The sequence below is a fragment of the Neolamprologus multifasciatus genome, chromosome 7, assembly GCF_963576455.1.
Source record: "Neolamprologus multifasciatus chromosome 7, fNeoMul1.2, whole genome shotgun sequence".
In the NCBI taxonomy this organism is placed as follows: Eukaryota; Metazoa; Chordata; class Actinopteri; order Cichliformes; family Cichlidae; genus Neolamprologus; species Neolamprologus multifasciatus.
Window position 1 is genome coordinate 63,794,279 of NC_140445.1, and position 15,536 is coordinate 63,809,814.

General features: G+C 44.3%; 1 protein-coding gene across 4 annotated transcripts in view; it reads left to right on the forward strand.

Moving 5' to 3' along the window:
• hipk2 (homeodomain interacting protein kinase 2) overlaps positions 1-15,536 on the forward strand; it is a 72,621-nt gene that overhangs the window by 14,855 nt on the left and 42,230 nt on the right. For all 4 annotated transcript variants that reach the window (XM_085165068.1, XM_085165069.1, XM_085165072.1 and 1 more), the window contains exon 2: positions 1,115-2,294. In XM_085165068.1, the coding sequence (XP_085021194.1) occupies positions 1,115-2,294 (1,180 nt within the window). The remainder of the gene's footprint in view (positions 1-1,114; positions 2,295-15,536) is intronic.

Genomic DNA, 15,536 nt, shown 5'->3' on the forward strand with positions numbered 1-15,536 from the left:
GGCAAGGCCAGGTGGAAGCTCTTAGTTTGTTAGCAGTAAACTAATTTTGGGTTTACTGGAAACTATTTAAACATATCATTAGTACAAGTCTCATATAATCTTGTGCTGTAATAATCATTTTTGATGCTACAAACAAGCCTGTTTGCAAAAAGAGATAAAGAAAGGACTATTTTTGGGCAGTTGTTTGCTTGGAGAAGCTTTTGCTTATTCTGAGGCAGCTCGTTCCCAGGAGTTCAGAGCACAGCCTCGCTGCAGTTTTGCTTTTGTTTTGTTGTCTTCGGGATCTGTGGTTGAGAGGGAGTCGAGTCCCTCTCGCTCCTGTTTTCATAGTTACTTGAGCAAAATTTCTTCCACTACCTTCCCTAAAGTGAGTAATCGTGTACCAGTAAGTGGCAGGGACTGGGCTGTGTGGTGGGGAAGGAAAATGCAATCATTCACTTACACTTTTTGTGCTCCTACTTTTATATATGATTTCATACGGCTCCTCTGTCTCTGTGGAGTGTATTCTTTTACTATTCACCGAGCCTATTTACTTTGCCACAGATGGGAACAGTGGGGGAAATGGCATTTCCTTTGCATGAACCGGTGCTTTGCATAAGCACTCAATCTAAATCTTCTTATCTTTTGGCTAAACCTTTTGGCATTTTTATGTTATATAACAAATATATTTAAAAGAAACCCTCCGTTACTGCGCGTTGCATTCAAAAACAATTTGGCTTCAGATTTAATGATCTAGGCTCGGATGTTTTACTACCAAGTGTTAGATAACAGCACTTCTGAGAAACAACTTGATGCCGAAGCGACAAATGCTTGATGACATTTTAATGGTTAATAAGTCTTTTCATCAGTGGGTTTAAAGCTGTGGATCCATTCATTATAATGGATGATTATTTTCTAAGCGTTCGTTTACCGTGATGTTGAAAAGTTCAGTGGGTTTGCATGACGATGTATCAGCATATATTGGTGTTTTAATGACCTGCTCTGACCCAAGCTATCTTTATTTAAAGCTTCTTGCTACCACTCGTGTTGCAGGCACTCTCATATTCCTAACCTCTCACTTTCATCCCCCTCCTGTCTTTCTTGCTCCTCCCCCTCCGTTCCTCTCTTGTCACAGGTATGGCCTCGCAAGTGCAAGTGTTCTCCCCTCACACTCTCCAGTCAAGTGCCTTCTTTAGCGTGAAGAAACTGAAGGTGGAGCAAAGTTGTAACTGGGATATGACAGGGTACGGCACACACAGCAAAGCCTACAGCCACAACAGCAGCAAGAACGTGTCGGCCACCAGCGGCCACCTAGGCATCAACAGCTCCCTGCAGGTCGCCAGCTCCACCCTGCCCTACGAGCAGGCTCTCGTCTTCCCAGCCACCGCGGGCCACATTGTGGTCGCCTCAGCCAGCAGCACTTCGGGGGCCGTGGGGTCTCTGCTGGGTGGCGGGGGTGGAGGCAGCAGCAGCAACAGTAGCGGTAGTGGAAGTGGCGGAGGTGGCAGTGGTGTGGGTGGTGGGGTTGGCGTTCACAACCTGACGCGCCGCAGCACAGTCAGTCTCCTAGACACCTATCAGCGATGTGGGCTTAAACGCAAGAGCGAAGAGCTTGACAACAACAGCAGCGTGCAGATCATCGAGGAGCACGGCCCACCGATGATCCAGAACGGAGCAGCCAGCGGAGCCACGGTGGCTACGGTGGCCACAGCCACCTCCACGGCAACATCCAAGAACAGCGGCTCCAACAACGAGGGCGACTACCAGCTGGTGCAGCACGAGGTGCTCTGCTCCATGACCAACACCTACGAAGTCTTGGAGTTCTTGGGACGAGGAACCTTCGGGCAGGTGGTCAAATGCTGGAAGAGGGGCACAAACGAGATAGTGGCAATCAAGATCTTAAAAAACCACCCATCGTACGCACGGCAGGGTCAGATCGAGGTCAGCATCCTGGCACGTCTCAGCACGGAGAGCGCAGATGACTACAACTTTGTGAGGGCCTACGAGTGCTTCCAGCACAAGAACCACACGTGCCTGGTATTTGAGATGTTGGAGCAGAACTTGTACGACTTCCTCAAGCAGAACAAGTTCAGCCCTCTGCCTCTCAAATACATCAGACCGGTGCTGCAGCAAGTGGCCACAGCGCTAATGAAACTGAAGAGCCTAGGACTGATACATGCTGATTTGAAGCCAGAGAACATCATGCTGGTGGACCCATCTCGACAGCCCTACAGGGTCAAAGTCATCGACTTTGGCTCAGCCAGCCATGTGTCCAAAGCGGTCTGCTCCACCTATCTACAGTCCAGATACTACAGGTAAGAGATCGATGTATGACTGCAGATACAAAGAGCTTCTGTTTGTTCAAGATTGTTCTTTATTGGGCCAAACATCCAAATCTGTTGTTACCCCTGAAGATTTCTCTTTGTACCATTATTTTTCTTGTACTTATTTACCCCAGCTAGTTAAATTTCTCCGACAGAAGACAGGGTAATAAAACTGAAAGGCTTACTGAGAAGAAAAAACAAAAATCGAAAAAGAGTGGGGGCAGGACCAAACAACACCAACCATGCTTTAGTGTTACTTTGATGAATAGAGAAGACCTGCTGAGACTCTAGTAAAGACATAAGAAACCACAGAGCATATCTAAAACCATTTCACTGTTCGGTGCCATTGAGAATTTCGTGGTTTTCCTTTTTTTTTTGTTTTGTTTGTTTGTTTGTTTGTTTTTCACAGAGAGAATTTGAAAGACCACAATCATGCGAGGTAGCAATCTATCCCCAAGTTTCAATTCACCCTTCTACTGCCCAGACCCTTACCCCCCCATCACCGTAGCTGGCTTCCATTCCCCCCAGGATAGAGACGAGGGTCAGCTGGAGTTCTCCTGTAATATGTGCTTGTAATCCACACCATTGGGCCCTGCATTAGAACCAGATGACTCTCTCTGGGCAGCATTTCTTTCTTCTCTCAGTACTTTTGGAAAAAAATCATTTTTACCCATAGTAAATAGCGTGATTGGGTTTTAGCAGAGCCTGAAGTGTGCGTGGAGTCAAACAGTCGTCTTGTCTGTACATAGAGGAGCTTTGTTGGGGCTCGGGAAGACGAACAGGTGTGTGCGTCAGCTATGGTACCACGCAGACCCACACAGAGATCTCGCACACAGGTGGTAGCTTTACAACTGTGCATAGTGCAGATTCTGTTGGGAGAAGTTTGTGGTCTCCACTGAGTGGATTCTGTTGATAGAAGAGCTTGCTTTTGTTATCTTTACAGTTTATCGCCGGGTTTTTAAATGTGTTACAGAGAAGATCATTGTTTCCTGTTGAAAGATGGCAAAGGTTACAACAGAGCAAATGAGCAGATATGCGATTCAGACTTTGTGTATCTACAGCATTAAATCACTTTGGCACATTTGACAAGTCTATTATTTTAAATGACCGATAGTTTTTGTTGTTATTCTTTCTGCTTAACTGACTTTTAAAACAACATATATTACATTAAGATCCCTACGTGGGAATTGTGTTGCTCATGTCAGCAAGGCGGTGCTGCTATGTCGGTTTAAGTAGCTCATCCTGAAGTAAACACCACTGTTAGCCTGTTGTTGCTCCTTGCTGTAGGTCAACAAGGAGGTTATAAAATGCTCCTGTTTGTTTTCTTGGGTGTAAAGAGTGCAGGTGAGTGAAGAGATCATGCTTTTGTACACTCTTAGCAGCAGAAAAGGGGAAAGAAAGTCTCGTGTTGATCAGAGAAATATCCGTCGAACGCCTTGAGCGGGTACTTGGTGACCCTGGTGTAAAGCTCTGGGAGGGAATAAGGTGTCACGGGGATCTCTGTGCTTCGTAATGACTGTTTTAATAATATGTGTGCTTTACCAGAACTGATTGTGTGAAATCAGGCAAGCCTTTCCGTCTAATTCAAAAAACGAGCTCATGGGAAATGAACACTAGGGGTGTTTTAACATTGTATGCATTTTGGACCACAAACAAACTTTGGCTGCGGGTAGAGTTCAGAGCGAGTTCAAAAGCTCAGTGGCGAACATCAAACCATCTTTGATGAGGAGATAGCAAGGCCGTTTCTGTTGCCTGCACCTTTACAGGGTGGAGATTACACACAGGTGTGCTTTCACCAGAAAGCTGGCTCAGTATCACACAATAGTAACCGCATCCCTGTGTTGTATTCTTTGATTTCAATAAAACGTGTATTTGTTTTTCTTATTTGTCTCATTTTCATTCTTTGTATATGAATAAGACTGTAAAACATTCGAAGCCCCGTTGGGGCTAATTTCATAAACCTCGCATGCAGCTGTTTGCGTTTTGGACGTCACCCATATTGTTTGCTGTTGACGTTACGTGTGCTTTAACAGCCTTGCAATGAGTTATGGATTTTCCACAAGGTTGAGTTATGCAAATAAAATACCAGTATTCAAAGTAAACAAGAACAGCTCTCAGGGTTCGTCGAGTTTCAACTGCATTTGCTTCAGTGCTTAACAAATACAGGGTCATGTCACTAAGCTCATCTATCCTTGTCAAAGAGGCCCATCTGCAGAACTCCTATACTTTTTAATATAGACAAGGCCATTATGATTATGCATATTATGAAACAGCACCGTCTTTCTGTCCTTTTCTTAATGATTCTGTGGTCTTTGCGTCTTGATTACATCACTGTAATGCTGGTTATCCTCATTTCTTCTTCTTCTTCCTCCTCTCCCCTGTTTCCTGTAGCTAATGATGTAACAGGTAAGCTGGCTAGTCAAGCTTACCCTGTGTCAGATAAAGGGATTATTGTGTTGTCCCAGCTGGGCATTTTTGCCCTGTTTATCTCTTCGTTAAGGCCATGAGATGGGTGGAATGCAGCAAGACATTATTAAAGTTTATGTAAAGTTTCCTGAGGCAGTTCAGCTGCTAGCAGCCGACCTCGTGATGACTGCTGGTAGAGGAAGGGAGGTGCGCACGGGGGGCAGGGATTGGTGGAGACACAAGTTCTTATCCTGCTTGATCTCCATAGAAATCTGTAGTCTTTGTGTCTTTATGTATTGTACAGGTGAAATCTGGTTACTCGCAGACTCACATCCAATGACTTTGCCGTTGTTTAGGAATGCAGATAAACTCAAGTGTGACTATGTAACAGAACTCGCACGTAGACTAGAAACTAAAAATATTTTCTTTTACCAACAGATTCTGCAAGAACTGAAGCTGCTGTTTGGCTTCCTATTTGTAATATTTATGATCAAATCATGCAAATAATAGCCGTGTTTTACATTTCTAGATTTTCTTTATACAAACAAAACCCAAAGAAAGAAACAAAAAAAGCAACATTTTACAACTTCGACCTAAAGCGTTCTATCTATGCAAGATAGCATGGGTGCTGTGTAGGAGTAAAGTCAGCTTCAGTCCACTTCTGTCAGGCCACAGGGTCTTCTGAACTCTTGACCTCGCTCATGAATCCACTTATTTGAGACCCATTTGCTTCCTACTAGGACAGGACAGGCTGCATGTCTGGTCCTATAGTCTCCCTCGCCGCTCCTGAACAAATTATACCAAAACACTGATGTTCCCTTTCTTGGCCAGATTACTGCTGGCCAAGAAAGGGACATACGTTTTGGTATATGACTTAAAACCTGCTAAAAAAATCACTTATTCGACTAGTTTTACAGTAAAAATAAATAGAATTTTGAATGCTGTACGTTCTACGCTGTTAGTTCAGATAGAGCTCCAAAAATTTGGTAGAAAGTAGTTCCAAAGACCACTTTTCATAGTCTAATGCTCCGTGGTTGGAAGGTGCAAACCCACAGAGATCCTTTAAAAACCCGAGTAAGTAAAACCCAAAGCATCTGTTTTCATACATGTACCCCAACAATTAACGAATTGATATGCGTCTGAGACTTGGTTACGTTTCATGTGACTTCTCTCCGTAGATTGTTTAGACATACTGAACACTTAGAGGAGCATGCAGCGAGCGGTTAGGTGGGTGGAGGCGAGAAATCTTTCTCCAGCTTCCTTTTCATTTCTTTCCTTTTCATCCTTATGCTCATTTTTGCATTTAACAAAATAGTGTAACACTTGAATGCATTCACAGACACACACACACACACACAAAGGCTCTCTCTCTACACAGTGGATGTGTTACACCGATTTGTTCAAGTGCCACAAGACAGGGGTGCAGAGACGGAGACCGAGTCATTTCCTCTAGTAATTAAAAATCTTAATATTAACAACCCAGAAGCCCGAAGCTGCACGCATGTCAGAACCTCCCAGCTTGCACCTGTTATTTAAATTGAACACATTATAGAAGTCATACTTACACGTGACAAATGAACACCTTAGACTAAGGATCAGAGGCCTGAGGGGTTAGCTTATTAGACACTGTGAGTGAAAGGAAAATGAGTTAAGAGTGTCTGAGAAAGAGGAATGGGCTTGTTGATGCGACCAGTGATCTGAAGTGGCCAGGGTCTGTGTACTCTCAGTGTTATCAGTTTGAGGCAGAAGAGATCTTAATGCTTCCCAAATGGAAACTTGCTTAAAATCTCATATTATGTAACTCTCTGTGTTTTCTGTATTCATGTTGGCAGTAAAGCTAGGTACGGCTAATTCGTAGCATCCACGACTCCGCCGTGTTTATGTCTTGATGTTAATAACTCATTAAATATAGATCCGTCTCCATCACGGGTGGTGCAGTCTCTGCTGAGTTTAAGACGAGTCTCTGCTCCACCTGTCTGTCTATCTCTCTATCTGTTTTTAGCGTCACACAACCAGACAGACAGGACGGGCGTTCCAGCACATTTACCCTGCCTCCGTGCGAAACATCAAGGGGTGTTTTAATGAATGAGGTTGCTATTAGTTACTGTTCTATGAAGCGTGTGTTAAAGTGTACGTGTGTATGTGCCAGGGAGGGAGAGAAAACGAGGTAAATGACAGGATCGGGTTGCTACGGAGGAAAAGACACATTGGAAAAAGGGGGGAAAGGTGCATTAGCTTAGTGGTGGCGTTGCTGTTTGTAGTGCTGGCGATGCTTATGGGAAGATTGTAAGAAAGTAAAAGTAAGGTAGAAGAGGGTTGAGGGACGGAGGAAGGTGGAGGGCTGTTGTTTTGCATTCCTCGCCAATACCTGGAACAGTGCACGCTTACCCCAAGCAGTGGCAGATTATTACTAATGCAAATGACTTTCATTAGCTTCAGCCTGACCGAGTGGCTGTTGAACACCGGTACTTCTTTTTGCTGACTTTCGAGTTGATGTATTTTTAGCTTCATGTGTGGAGCTTGTGACCAGTAAGGGCCAAGGCCAAGCTTTTGTTGTTGACTGTGAATGCTGAAGTCATTAGTTATTATCAGGACTACTGGCCTGTGTATTCACCACGGTGCTTTTTATGACAGTCATAACACCTTAGTATGCATGACAGAATCCTAATAACCTGCTTCTCATTTATAATTTGCCTCTGGGCAGCTCTTCCACGTGTCTCCACAGAGCAGTCAGGAAGCAGGAGACATGTAGCAGCTAAGCTAATTAACTACCAGTAGTCAAGCATATGGATCGGAACATATACAGCAGTCTGCAACTGACAGCCAGTCTTGCAAATAATACATGGGAAATATTTAACTGTTGAAGAGGCATTTGATGATGGATACACCTATCTGTGTGTGTGTGTGTGGGACCAAGTGTTTCTATGATAAGACGGTGCTCTCTAAGTTTCTCCACATCGTTTTATCCTGCCTTCTTGTCTTTGTTCTCCCTCACAGTTCAATTTCCATACATTTCCCAGGATATTAAGCTGACGGAAATTAAGCTGCCTTGATAAAACACAGCAAGCCGCCCACTCAGACTCACTAAGGCTGCAATCTTGCTGTTCTATATTGATTGGCTTATTTGAAACACAGGATTTTTCCTCAACAAAGCTTTTGGGCTGTTTAGCAAATGATGGCACCGCACAAGTGGCGACTTATTTAACCTTACGCGTGCGCGTAGCGTTGCTGTTAAAATTAGGAAGTGGGGGCCTTGTATGATTTTGTCTGCTGAACAATAGATTTTTCTTCTCATTTGAGCCTGAAAGTCATTAACAGGACAGGTGAAATTTCTCACAGCGGCAGTCCTATAGTAGTTTTCCTCTTTGCCACAGATTTGTCTGCCTTTTTTTTAATTTCCCCGATTCAAGCACCAGCGGGTTGGCAGGGTGATAGCTGCCATCAGCGTCTGACTGGCACAGGTGCCCCCGGGTCTAAATAAATCATGAGGCCTCCTGCTGATCCCCTCCCTCCGCCATTCCTGTATGCCCACTATCCCTCCACAGGGAACTCCAGTAAGGGAGCAGCCCCCACCGCCGCATGGTGTCTTGGCTCCTTCCCACTCTCCTTCCCTTTCTCTTCTCTGCCACCCCCCCTTGCCTTCCTCTCCTTCACCCCCACCCCCCTCGCCTCTTCCATCCACTTGCATGAATATTTAAAAGCTAACACCACGATGGAAAATATGCAGCAAGGGCAGTGAGACTTGTCAAAGAGAGGAAAAAAAGGCGAAATGTTCATTTTGGGACCCTGAATTTCCTAATTTAAGACAGGCCATGTGATGAAATTCAAAGTGGTCTAATTACAGAGTGTTGTGAAGAACAACACACACTGAGCTGTCCAGCTGGGGAGAAGACTGGGAGTACTGGGGGGGGGTGGTCAGTGGGGACCAGCAGTTGGCTGTGTGTGTGTGGACTGATTGCCCCATGACAGAGAATGCCTGGTGTGCAGAGGCCCATGCAGGCTCCCATAAAGTTTTCTACAGAACAAAACAGACACATTTGTTTTCTCAATTGCAGGAATTCGCTAATGTGCATATATGAGGGTAAATAGTTTGGCTAATTTTCTGGCAGGCAAATGGGCAGAGTTCTACATTACTCGTCGAGCCAGCTGGGGCCCCTGTATGGAGGGAAAATGAGGCTTTGATTAGCCCCACCCCACCATCTCCAGATCAGTTTGTATTTAGCATCGTCCCCGGACAAACACGGTAATTTGATTTTCTCGAAACTACCGTTTTAACAAATTTATCTGCTTGCTTTTACGTCCCACGTCTCCCTCCTGTTTCTGCCGGTTTGAAAGAGCATGTTCGACCACAGCTCATCTTCATGGTGACAGTTGTCGCTCTATAAAAACGTTGCTCTTTTTCATTGCAGATGGCAGAATTAAACGAGGCTCTGTTCTTACCGCGCAGGCTATTTTCAGCGCCGCTCGTAAAGTCATAAAGCAACATGCTATGTGACTTTTAGAGTCTGATTATTAACACTGCACTTTTATCGCTTTTGTAACTCTCTGAATAACAAGCATTTAGGTTTGATGGGTGACGTGGAAAAGTTTCCATGCTTTAGTTCTGAATGCATCTAACACAGTGATTGTTAACAGGAATTTTCTATCATTTTATATCAGGTTCAATGCTCGACTCTCAGGAAAACAAAGATTTGATGTAGCCATCTGCATAACTGACGTCAGCACTTTCATTCTTTTTTGACCTTGTGTCACATGTGGATGTCCCCAGGGGTTCCTGAAGGTGAGCTTTTCATAAAAATTGCTTTTTTGGAATATAAAAGCTGCTCTAGATTCTTTTGAAGCTCTATTCTTGTCATAAAATGGATCTCAAGCAAATCCTATTTCACCCAGCGCTTGATAAATAATTTAAAATGACTAATAGCGCCTTGTGACGGGGAATGTATCGCTGTGGTGTATCAGATTGCGGTGGTTTTGGCCTGAGGCGTAATTTGTTTGGAAAAATAATTACTCCTGTATTGGATCCTGGTTAAATATTAAAAGGGTTAGCATTAGGAATGGGGCGGCATCCAAGAGTGTTTTGGTCGACTTCTGAGCAAACCCGTTGCTTTCGGGACGTCTTGCAGACAGGCTGAAGTGGTGTGAATTTTATTGGTTAATTCAGAGTACTACATTGCTAAATTTCATAAAGAAGGGCATTGCAAACTAATGAACTTTCTCTGTGTGCTTAGCCACTAAGCTTTGAAGACTAATCCCAGTGTTTTATGAGCGAAGAGCGTCAGATTGTCTGTTGGGTTCAGCTGGTTATTAGGCGCACAAGCTGGGAGGCACCAAAAGAGCATTAAGATGCTATATATCAGCTCACGGAGGAAGCAAAGGAAGTGTTCCAGTGAGGGTGCAGATAAAAAAAGAAACACTATATAAAAAAAAAAAAAAACTGGAAAAAAGAAAAGAAAAAAGACCCAAAAGATCAAGAGAGGAAATTAATCAGTATAAATGTGAACAGTAGCTGCTCAAGCGTACAAGGCAATTTGGCCTGCGCATTGTGTATGTGAGTGGCTGATTAAACAGAGGATATGTTGTGTGCTGCTACACAGAACATGCTCCATGTTCCTCGAAGCACGTAATGGATGTGCAGGATCAACTGATTTACAAAACACTATGAAGCTTTTTGCACGCACAGACACCTACGCAGTAAACACGTGCAACGTGACACCAGGTGTGCTCCCAGTGGCGTTCGCTGAGCTGAGACAACACAACATCTCGGTGTGTATTATCAGCGTGAACTGGACATAACTCACGTCACCCCTTTAAACACAGCAGGGACACCAGGGAGGCAGCAACACCACCACACAGTCTTTCATTACAGCCAGAATCTATATATCATCAAACAGATGGCTACTCTATAAACAAAGACTGTTGTCCTTGTAACCAGTGTAAGGGAGTTAGATGCATTTTCTCCCCTCTGTGATGTTTCTTGGCCTTTTCATATTCACCCTCTTGTCTGTCTGCCATCGCTGCCAATCGGCCTTTTGAATACTGTGTAGGCAGTGTTGGGGAGTAACGGAATACATGTACCGCCGTTACGTATTTAAAATACAAAATATGAGTAACTGTATTCCGTTACAGTTACCGTTTAAAAAGGTGGTATTTAGAATACAGTTACTTTGTTGAAATAAATGGATTACACGGCGGTACTTCCCTGTTTCATATTGTGGCGGGTCAGGACTGTTTGGGTCTTGTTTGACAGCTACGTTCTGTTGTCCCAGGTGGCAGCGTTACGGTTGCCATGGTTACAGGGTGACGCTCTCTCTCTGCGTGTTTCCTGGGTGAGAGAGGCCTTTTTGTTGTTGTTGTGCTAAGCTAATAGGCAGAATGCTACAGGTATAGCTCTAAAGAATGTAGCATCATGGGCAGTGTAGTCCGTGCTGCAGGGAGAATGGACTGCCATACACGTTATGTGTCTGTGAGCGAGGGAGGGAGAAAAAGGAAAAGTACGAGCTGTCATCGAGCAAAAACGGGAGCTGGAAGCATGTAAATATAATAATAACCACTGCAGCCAAGAAGAGAGCCTGACGAGCCCAGTTGTAAGTAAGCTATTAAGACTCGACTGTACACCGTGTTCGTGTTTTCCTCCAAAAACAATAAGTTCTGTTGGAGCAGCCTTTCAATGCCTCTCTCTGTCTCTAGCTAGCAAAGTTGACCCAGACAACAAAGTAAAGCTAGTTTTCGGCTACGAGCCGACACAGAACCCACCGTATTAGCCAGAGGTCCCTTTACTACGGTTCGGAGCCGCGGACCTTCAGTAACAGTAATAAATCACAGCAATAGTACATTCATGTAGTTGTAAACAGCATGATAATATATTAAGTAATCCAAAGTATTCAGAATAAGTTACTCTCATTGAGTAACGTAACAGAATACGTTACAGAATACATTTTGGGGCATGTATTCTGTAATCTGTAATGGAATACATTTTAAAAGTAACCTTCCCAACACTGTGTGTAGGTTTTACTTGTGCAGCCAGAGCAGCTCTGACCCATCAAGACGTGGATAGCACCTCTGTGTGTGTGTGTGTGCGTTGTCCGCAGCAATTTTTTAGTGATTGGTATGTGTCAAACAGGCATCCACGTCCCAAGTTTTTCCAACAGAAAATTGCACTTTAATGAGATTATCAGGGTTTTACAGTTTTCAAAACCCTGAAAATCTCAGAAATATCTCCAATGCATGGAGTAGAGTTTCCGTGTATGCTTCCTGCACAGAAATCAAAGCTCATTGCACTAGGCAGAGTTGTATTACGCAGATTGGTTGAGATGGAGCCCTCGATCCTGCGCGAGCTGCTTTCAACTCACAAATAAGTGTTACAGTCTGATATGAGTGGCAAATGCATTTAACTTCAATAATATGTCCTTGAAGCTTTTATGAAGGTATACAAATCAAGCCTACCCCCCCTTTTGTCCCATGTTTTTGCTGAAATGAATGAAAAAAAACATTTGCATGCATCGTTTCTCGAGTTCTAAAAAGAGTCTCTCTGTTGCAGCAGTCGTCATGGCAACCGAGGCTCATGTTCCAAAAATTGTCCATTTGCCTCTGAATGTCCGACACCTGAACTAGACCACGGATGTTTTGATCTTCCTCCTTGTCCCAACCGCCAGCTGTGTACTTTAGGGACAGGCAGGGCCCTTGAGCCACACTCTCATCTCGCTGCTATTGTTTGCCCAGGTGGGCCAGGACGCCCTATCTTTCTCTCCTTCTCCTGCCTTTCTCTATCACGTCCCCTCTCCATCGCTCTCTCACTTCTCTCTGTCTTTGTTCCACAGGGACCTGTGGTCCAACTGAAGCTCTCGGTTACACAAAGAAACCCAAATTGGCTTTCATCTGCAGCCTGTTACCAGCTGTGTACATTTGTGCTCTCTCTCTCTCTCTGTGCAGAAAAGTATAGATTTTACCCATGACATTGTTATTATTATTAGCTTTGAGTCATAGCTGCCCCTGCAGAAATGCTCGCCTCTCATATAACTCCTTGTGATGTCTTATTAAAGTTTTGGCATGTCTTTGTTAGCGCTTCGCGCCCCCAATTTTGAGGTTTTGAAGGAAGTTTAAAATGCAAAAATAATTCTATTTATAATAATTCCTCCATCGTGAGCCGATATAGCTCCTCTCTGCAAATCTGACCCAGTCATATTTCTGCCTCACTTTTAGCGAGGCAGAAATCTCCCTGCAGACCATCTCGTTAATGGATCGACACGCAACAAAGGGAAAAGTGATTCAAACAATCACCCAGGATGTATTTTCACTATTTCTATTTTAGAATAACACCAGGCAGCTGCTGTACACACATGCACACACAGAGTGCACTTCACTAGAGTCGGTACTGACAATACTCATCGCTTTAAGAGTAACAAGACTTTTGCAGGAAAAATCATATAATTGCTCTCTCAGTCGCTGTCGTCGGTATGTCAGAGTGAACGGCCATACTGTGATCGAATGCAGAGCAAACAGCGAGCTGTGTTCGAATTGCAGTCAGAGGAAACCAGCAATGTCACGTGTCCCTTGTCAGAAAAGGGCCAAGCTCTTGGCAGAACACATGTTGGTGCTCGAGGAGCACAAAATGCTCCCAAAGTCCCAAACCGGTCCTGTTATTCACACTGTCACCATGGTGACCATGAGGTTTTGAGTCAGAAACAAAAATGTGTTTTTTAGGAGCGCTCATTCCAAAAGTGTGTGTAAAGGAGAAGGAAGGATGGTCCGCTTAGTTTAACCAGCGTTTCTGCCCAGGTCACAGCTGAGAAAACAGAACTTTCACGAGGGATGCGTACCCTTTCCTCCCTTTTCCCATCTTTACCTGTTTTTACAACTTTCTGTCTATCTTCAAACCGCTTTAACCTTCCCCTCTCCCCTCTGGTGTCCTTCTTCTTGTCCATCTTGAGCCTCCTCTCTCCATTTCCTTTGTCCCGACCCTCCTCCCTTTTGCAGGTCTGCCTGGCATTTCAATCATGACGTCCAGACAGAACGAATCTCAGAATCTCAAACCCTTGCAGATGTCCACAAGAGCAGGAAGCTTTAGTACATGCGCCCGTGCAATATTTATACATGAAGTCTTTGCGTGAACGTGTTTAAAAACACTCAAAAAGCCTGTGAGATGCTTTGAATTTCATGAATTAAAAAGTGAATATCTGAATGTATAGCATGGTGTGTAGCACGCAGAAGTGTGAGTCTCTTCTATCTTTTTGGCGCAGTAAACAGGTGGTTTAGGGAAAAGGAGGTCAGATACTTTATTTCGCCGTCTTTTGTTCGTGTGTATATGCTAACAGGTGCAAGCTCCCCTGAAATATCCGTACCCACAAGCTTCACAGGCGCCCGCGCTGCTGACGAAGTTCACTCTGCTGCTCTCGAATCAGTCAAAGGCAAGCGTTACCGCAGGAGGAGAGAGTCTAACAGACTCCTTGAGCTCATGCGCACGTCTTTGTGCTCGGCTCTTCTCTTTGAATCGTCAGTGCACACTGCAGCTCAAATCAATCATAACTACAGCACCTGTTCTAAAGAAATGCCAGCATCAGTTAAAAAAGGCCGTCTGTTTGTTTGCCTGTCCTTCTGTCTGCCTGTTTTGTTTGCCTTTTCTTCCGGGAGCAGGGAGAAAAGGAAGAGAATGGATGACTAAGTGCACTGAATCATAAATGATTCGCGGAGTTTATCAGTGCACGGGAGAGCCTCGCAGAACGGCACCAGCTACCTGTCACATTTCTGTTCTTTCTCCTCGCTTTTTACAAATGTAGAAAAGGTTCTGTTCTCTCTCTCTCTGCTTCACAATCTTTACAAAGTCTTGATTTATGAAAAGGAGCCATTTTGCGGGGCTAATTGCACAAAGCAGGCTGCCGGAGCACCTGACGACAAGTAATAACAGTCCCGGAATATATAAAACCGATGAAGGACTGACCCTGAATCGAGGCACATTTTTGGGGATGAATGTTGAGTAGATGGTAACGTGGATTCTGCTCTCAGCTTGTGAGTCTAGTTGGTTTATTTCACAGCACATGGGGTCTACAGGATAGAACAATACACAATGAGTTATAGATTATTTCTGCCCAAAACATAGGAAGGGAACCGTGTTTGCTGGACAGCAGCATGCTCCAGCGCCATTCCCGCCTCTTTGCCCATTGTGAAGCTGGATGTGAGGAGTGCTATTTGCATTACAAGGTTCCTGCGGAGCAGAATAAAACGCAGACAGAGCTGTGAGCAAAACGAACACTCTCAGGGTGGCCCTGTGCTAATTGCGACCAGGGTGCATTTACTGATTATAGTTAAGTGGTCCAAAATGGTCCCCTGCTTTCTGTTCCATTGACCCACTCCCTCTCCTGGTGGACGCTGTCAATAGCAGGCTTGTTGAGATGCCTTTCCACTGAGGGAAGAAAACAAGGTCCAATCGTGCCTGTCTCCTTGCTTCATCTCCCAGAGCAGATGGGGGAGGGTGAGGGGAGGTTGCTGGGTTCAGAGGGAGAAAAGTGCTGATTTTCAATCAGAGTTTAGAACAAGGTGATCAAAGGAGGGGGAATCTCATGAAGCTACTGGACGAGTTTTTAAAAAACTGACAGGTTGGGAAAATGTATTTTAAGTTCACGTCCAAATACCAAATAGATTCTGCAGCAGCGGCTAAAATGATCTTATTTAAATGTGAGCAATTACTGAAAAATCTGAAAATTTTTTATGTATCTTTTGTCTTTTTGCGACCATATGTGCAGCTCATTACTATTCACATCGCCTGCAATAAGATGCAAGTGTGGTCAAATGGAAATTAATGGAATGCAAAGTGGAATGTAAATGTTGCTGCAA